This window comes from Dipodomys ordii, unplaced genomic scaffold (assembly GCF_000151885.1).
Source record: "Dipodomys ordii isolate 6190 unplaced genomic scaffold, Dord_2.0 Scaffold16, whole genome shotgun sequence".
NCBI lineage: Eukaryota > Metazoa > Chordata > Mammalia > Rodentia > Heteromyidae > Dipodomys > Dipodomys ordii.
The window spans coordinates 10,226,254-10,233,569 of NW_012267232.1; the positions used below are offsets into that span (position 1 = coordinate 10,226,254).

At 37.3% G+C, this 7,316-nt stretch overlaps 1 protein-coding gene across 1 annotated transcript in view; it reads right to left on the minus strand.

Moving 5' to 3' along the window:
- The window catches only part of Fam179b (family with sequence similarity 179, member B), a 62,371-nt gene that overhangs the window by 28,317 nt on the left and 26,738 nt on the right, over positions 1–7,316 (minus strand). The window contains 2 exon segments of the mRNA XM_013012291.1: positions 203–225; positions 3,053–3,079. Of these exon segments, the coding sequence (XP_012867745.1) occupies positions 203–225; positions 3,053–3,079 (50 nt within the window).

Below are 7,316 nucleotides of genomic sequence, written 5' to 3' on the forward strand. Positions count from 1 at the left end.
CAATGCCAATATTTCTTTTTGAGAGTCTTTCACTTCTGTTTAGCATTTCACTTATTATTCACTTTAATCTATTTGAGGATATTTTTGTAGTTATAGTTATCTTTTATTAGTAGTATATTAAATCTACAAATAGTGGGGGTTTTCATTGTTTGGTTGTATTGGGTTTGAACACAGGTTTGAATCTATTAGGCAGATACCCTACCACTTGAGCCAATGCCTTCAGCCCTCAAAATACTGGGTTTCATTATGGCATTTTCATGAGTACAGGGTACTTTGATCATGTCTCACACGTTTTGAATGAATACACCCAAGATTACACTTTTAGTTTTCATTGGATAATCATCATTCCATTTTTTTCATAGTCATTTGAGTGAAATCCTACAAAAAGCATACTAAAAATATAAAGACATTAGTACTGTTTCTTTAAGAAAGTACAATATGGCCATGTGCTGGTATCTCACACCTGTAATCCTAGCTATTTGTCAGGATGAGGTCTGAGGATTACAGTTCAAAACCAGTCCAGCAAAGTCTATAAGGCTCTTACTTCCCATTACCTACCAAAAGAGACAGAAATGGAGCTGTGACTCAAATGGTAGAGAGCTAGCTTTGAGCACAAAAGCTCAAGGACGGTGTCCAGGCCAAGTTCAATCCCCAGGACCAGTACACCCCCCTCCCCCCAAAAAAAGTATAGTAAGAGCTGGGTGTTGGTAGTTCACATCTATAATCCTAGCTACTCAGGAGGCTGAGATCTAAGGACCATGGGTCATCCTGAGCAGGAAAAAGCTGTGTGGCTCTTATCTCTAATTAGCCATCAAAAAGCCAGAAGTAGAACTGAGGATTCAAGCTGAAGCACACTGCCTTCAGCACAAAAGCTCAGGGAACAGTGACTAGGCCCTAAATTCAAGCCTTAGATCCAGCACACAGGAAAAAAAAAGTGTATAGCTAACTAGAACATATATTAAGGGCAAAAAATGGAGGAAAAAAATCATGTAGCAAAGTTTTGAGAAAGGGTAAATGAAGGCCCAAATCACAAAGAGTTACAACTGGTAAGATGGACCACTGCCTAAACTTAGACAACAGGAAAAAAGAGGACAAAAAAAAAAAAGTTATGGAAGCCTGGCGCCGGTGGCTCATGCCTGTAATCCTAGCTACTCAAGAGGCTGAGATCTGAGCTTGTGTTTTAAAGCCAGCCCGGGCAGGAAAGTCCGTGAGGCTCTTATTGTGAATAAATCATTCAAAAACTGGAAGTGGTGAGCTCAAGTGGTAGAATGCTAGCCTTGAGCTGAAGAGCTGAGGTACAGTGCCCAGGCCAAGAGTTCAAGCCCCACGACTGACAAGAAAAAAAAAAAGAAGTTATAGAATTATAACTATGAAAATAGCAATGCTGGGGCTGAGAAGGTAGCTCAGTGGTAGAGCGCTTGCATTGCATGCATGAGGCCCTGGGTTCGATTGCCCAGCACCACATAAGCAAAAAGAAAAAAAGCCGGAAGTGGTGCTATGGCTCAGGTGGTAGAGTGGTAGCCTTGAGCTGAAGAGCCGAGGGACAGTGCCCAGGCCCAGAGTTCAGGCCCCAAGACCGGACCCAAAAAAGAAAAAGAAAAAGAAAATAGTAATGCTAGCAGTTCTGGAAAGAAAAGTAAGGTTGGTTTTGAATGTTTGCTGCTCTTGTTGCTGAGATAGAGCTAGTAGGCATTTGGTTGACAATTGGAAATTCTGATGGTAAAGTAATTTTCTGGAGTACAATTAAATGCTAATCAAGAGATGTACACATGCCCAACATCCACTGAGAGGCTGAAGGATGGAGAATAAGGCCAACTTGGGCATTATCTCAAAACAAATCAAACAAAAAAAAACAACAAAAACAAGGTTGCAAATATGGAGTCTGCTATCCAAAATGGATGCTCCTAGCAGCAAAGGAACCTATTTAACTATTAGTATACGGATTACTTAAGAAAAATACTATTGTCCTTGATTTTGGGGGGGAGAAGGGAGGGGCCGGGGTCGGTAATGGGGCTTGAACTTGGGGCCTGGGAACTGACTGTTCCTGAGCTCTTTTGTTCAAGGTTAGCTAGTACTCCACCACTTTAAGCCACAGCCACTTCCAGTTTCTGGTGGTTAACTGGCCCTAAGAGTCTCATGGACTTTCCTCCCTGGGTGGCTTTGAACCCTGATCCTCAGATCTCAACCTCCTATGTCGCTAGGATTACAGGCATGAGCTACCAGCACCTAGCTTTGATTTTTATTACATGAGGAAGAAAATAAGTGAATATTCATTTTTTCATTTATGTGATCAACTTATTGCTGCCTCACAGAACACATACTAAATTATATCACAGATTAAGTTTTAAGAAATTTACAAATAAAAAAAAAAGTAAAAGCCCCATCATCAAGTTGGGTAACTTATACAAAAAAAGAAAAATCCATATCCTAACATGCCTTACTGGCATGAGTTAAGATAACCAAGAATAAAAAAATATAAAAGTTGATTTTTCTTTTCTTCTCAAGATGGAGTCTTGCAAAGTAGCTACTTAGTGAACTGTCTTGTAGTACTATTGCTTTTGCCTTCCAAGTGCTGAGATTATAGGTACAATCCACCTAATCCACCATACTGGGCCAGAAAGTTATTAGCTTTTGATTACCACAGTTGCCACAACCATACCCCCACACACATACAACCCACATAAAACAACTCTTACTGATTTTGGAATTTCTATTTAGTATATTTAGTTATCTATTTGTGCACTTCAAAAATCACTTCTTTTTAGCTCAGTGGTAGAGTACTTACTCAGAACATGGGCAAGGGTCTAGGTTTCATCACCAACTCAAGAAAACAAAGAATAACAACAACAACAACAACAACACACACACACACCCACACACACACAAAATGTCATAAATCATTTTGTTTTTCCCTAACAGAAAAATTTAAAGTGCAGCTATGATATGATTGCCTCAATTCCATTTTAGTGGTGAAATGTCTTCTTTTTAAAGAAATCTTGAGCTTTTGTGCATGTCCTTGGGATAGAAGTCAGTAGGGATTCCCAGTTTTGACTCATGGCCAGTCTTTTTCATTGCCTGCCTAAACTAACACACAAACCCAAGAATTCTCCTGTTCCCTAAAATTAACAGCACAACAGAAGGTAAGTTGAAAATTTTCAAATCTGAGACTTCTACTACCTTTTCTTTATTGGCACAATTAAATTAGGGAAGAGTCTAACTTAAAGAGATATTAAATCTTAAAAATTAATCTGTCATGAAATTTACTAACCTTTTTTATGCTTATAATGTCTTGGGTATTCCTTATTTTGTATTTTTAAAGCACTAGATGAAATGTCATGTGACCTATCATCTTCAAAATCACCACATCCAAACCCATAGTTCATACGTTGACCAATTATGCTTACATTGGATGTTATAATCTCTATAAAATAAAATAAATATTTGAATAATTTAGATAACATTATGTAATAGGTACACATCTACCCTCCAAATCTATCTTTCTAACCTTGTAAAAAGGTTAATATATTTAAAGATATAATGTGATAGTAATTTTAAAGCTTTATTCAATTCTATATTGTGCTTTTTTATCTAATGGATAAAAATCATAAATTACAGTATAGCATTTCTTAAAATAGGCTTTAAAATTTCAATGCAATAGAAAATGTAATGTTTGGAAAGATAATTAAATATATGTTTAAGCCAGGTCTAGTGGCACACACCTGTTATCCCAGCACTCAGGCAGAAGGATGGAGAGTTGGAGGCCAGCTTGGGTTACATAGGGAGTTCCAGACAAAGCTGGAAAATAGGCTGATAAACAAAAGAATTTAAAGTTTAAATGATACTTTTAACTTGAAAAAGTTTTAATCCAGGATTTAAAACTATAGTCTTAGAGGCCTGATTTCTTCATTCCTTCCTTTTTTCCCCCCTACTTCCATGTAATGTGTTATACTATCTGGCTGGTGGTTGTACATTATATAGTGATTAAGAACGTAGCATTTGCTTCCCTGGCTTTAAGTTATAGCCCTGCCACTTAAACTACTGAGAGAACCTAAGGATAAAAGTAGAATCTTTTTCACAAGAGTCATCTGGATTAAATTAAGAAAAATGTACATAAAGGCTTAGCACAGTGCCTAGCACTCAAAAATGCCAATGTATTATTATTATTATTTTTTTGTCAGTCATGGAGCTTGAACTCTGGGCCTGAATGCTGTTCCTCAGCAATTCAGCTCAAAGCTGACTTAAATGTTTAATTAAAGCAAAGTTTTATTGTTATATTGTATGCCCAATAGATAACAAGAAAATTGATCTGGATTTAAATGTGTAAATTGATCATCTTATAATAATATTTTGTACCTAGTGTAACTATAAAATGACTACTAGGGCTGGGAAGGTGGCTCAGTGGTAGAGCACTTGCCTTGCATGCCTGAGGCCCTGGGTTCGATTCCTCAGCATCACATAAGCAAAAAGAAAAAAGCCAGAAGTGGCGCTGTGGCTCAAGTGGTAGAGCGCTAGCCTTGAGCTGAAGAGCTGAGGGACAGCGCCCAGGCCCAGAGTTCAGGCCCCACGACTGGACCAAAAAAAAAAATAAATAAATAAAATAAAATGACTACTAAATGAGAAAATCCTAAATAATATGAGTCATTATTTTTTTAACATAGCTCCTATGTAAACCATCAACAATAATAGTATATTTTGTTTTCAATAATGTATTTTAATAATAAACAGGATGGTAAAAAGAGGAGCTTGTTGATGGCAGCTGGATTAGAAAGAACTAAAATAAAAGGTATTAGTTCATAAAGAAAATTTTCAAATACATATCTGATATTAAATTATATTTCCATAAGTAATATGGATTTCTTTTTAGATTCTTAAAGTTTTCATAACTAATCAATTATAGTAAAGTTTATTGGCCTTGAGCAGAAATGCTTGCTAATAATATAAAACACTAACCTAATGGCATAGGAAAAGTTTACTATTGTATCATTCAGGAAATATAGCATAATTCACAGTACTAGTTGTAGATGCACAATAACCTTGATTAGAAACATTATTGCAAAGATAGTCTAGATTAATAATTTTTAAATAATCAATATTTTCTTTCAATAATCTTTATCCTGAGCATTATCATGTTCATGTTTCAGTAATTAATCCACAATAAACTTGTGAGAATCATCTGAGTACTGTAAACCAAACCTCAAATTATGAAAGCTAAATCATTAGCAATTTAATAGTTTTATAGAATGTTAAATTTAATTAAGAATATCTATAGTGAATTCAGTAATTGTAATCCTGAAACTTGATTCATTAACATACCTAAATGACTTTTCAAAAGTCCAGATTTCTAACCATAAAGATTTACCAGGTATGAGATGATACCCTAGAATCTTCAGGCTACACATACCCACCCAGGTAATACTAGGTAAGTTTAGAAAATAGTAAATATTAGACAAATTTGGAAGAATAGTTATTACATTCAGAAATATATATTAAGTTCAATTACTGCTAAAATTTAATTCCTTAAATCATCCAACTAGTATCAAAGATGATTTCAAATTTGGTTTTAAATTTACTTTTTTTTTTTTTGGGGGGGCCAGTCATGGGGCCTGAGCTCCGGGCCTGGGCGCTGTCCCTCAGCTCTTTAGCTCAAGGCTAGCAATCTACCACTTGAGCCACAGTGCCACTTCTGGCTTTTTCTGCTTATGTGGTGCTGAGGAATTGAACCCAGGGCCTCACGCATGCAAGGCAAGCACTCTACCACTGAGCCACCTTCCCAGCTCCTAAATTTATTTATTTATTTTTTGGTCATGGGCCTGAATTCTGGGCCTGGGTGCTGTCCCTTATAGCTCTTCAGCTCAAAGCTAGCATTCTACCACTTGAGCCACAGCACCACTTCCTGCTTTTTTCTTTTTGCTTATGTGGTGCTGAGGAATCGAGCCCAGGGCCTCATGCATGCAAACAAGCACTCTACCACTGAGCCACCTTCCTAGCCCCTAAATTTACTTTTTCTAGTTCTAAAGATATTCTTCCAGCCGGGCACCGGTGGCTCACACCTATATGCCTAGCTATTCAGGAGGCTGAGATCCGAGATTGCAGTTCAAAGCCAGCCCGGGCAGGAAAGTCCATGAGACTCTTATCTCCAATTAACCACAGAAAACCAAAGTAGCACGGGTGCTAGCCTTGAGCTGAACAGCTCAGCGACAGTGCCCCAGGCCCAGAGTTCAAGCTCCACAACAAACAAAAACAAAACAAAAGCAAGATATTCTTCCAAAAGAGAATTCTTTTTATAAGCTAAGGAAAAACTGAGAAGGTTCAGTAGGTAAGAAATGAGAAGAGTAGGCACTACAGATGTGCCAGTTACATTTAAGAGAAGAAACTAAGAAAAACAGATTAAAATTACTAGCAAACTTGTATAGGCCTATTGCAGAGTCTGCACTTTCCATCTTCAAGTGTAATTTGAATTCCCTGATAATAAAAACTCTACCACACACAAAAATTATGGTGGGAGGGGAAACAAAGGAGGAGGCTACAATGCTTGATAAGAAATGTACTCATTATCTTGCCCATGTAATTATAACCCCTATGTACAGTATTTTCACAATAAAAAAATTATGGTGGGGTTGATATTGAAGAAACAGGGAAAGTGATAAGAGGAGCGAAACTGGAATATATAGTGGAATTATCTATGAAGATGTAATAATGAAATCCCCACATGTGTGACTAACATAACAATCAAGTGTATGTACAGATTTTTTTATTGTGAAAATACTGTACAGAGGAGTTACAATTACATGGGAAAGATGATGAGTACATTTCTTATCAAGCATTATTGCCTCCTCCTTTGTTTCCCCTTGCTATCCCTTCCCATTTCCCTCCTCCCTTCCCCCCCCTACAGATTTTTAGAAGGCAATTATAATGTAAAGTAGCCTTGAAGCTGATGTCACTTTGACATGGAGATCATGCAAAAATAAACATAATACTGTTATAATTTGTTCAAAATTCAATTTTGTGTTACTAATCATACAGAGAAGAGCATGCAAAAATCCAACGCTAAATAGATCAGTCATAGCATTTTTCAAAATGATTACTGAAACTGTGAACCCTATTTCCTGAGAAGCAATGTTATAAAATTAAGACTTCCAGGGCTGGGAAGGTGGCTCAGTGGTAGAGCGCTTGCCTTACATGCCTGAGGCCCTGGGTTTGATTCTTCAGCACCACATAAACAAAAAGAAAAAGCCAGAGGTGGTGCTGTGGCTCAAGTGGTAGAGCGCTAGCCTTGAGCTGAAGAGCTGAGGGACAGCGCTCAGGCCCAGAGTTCA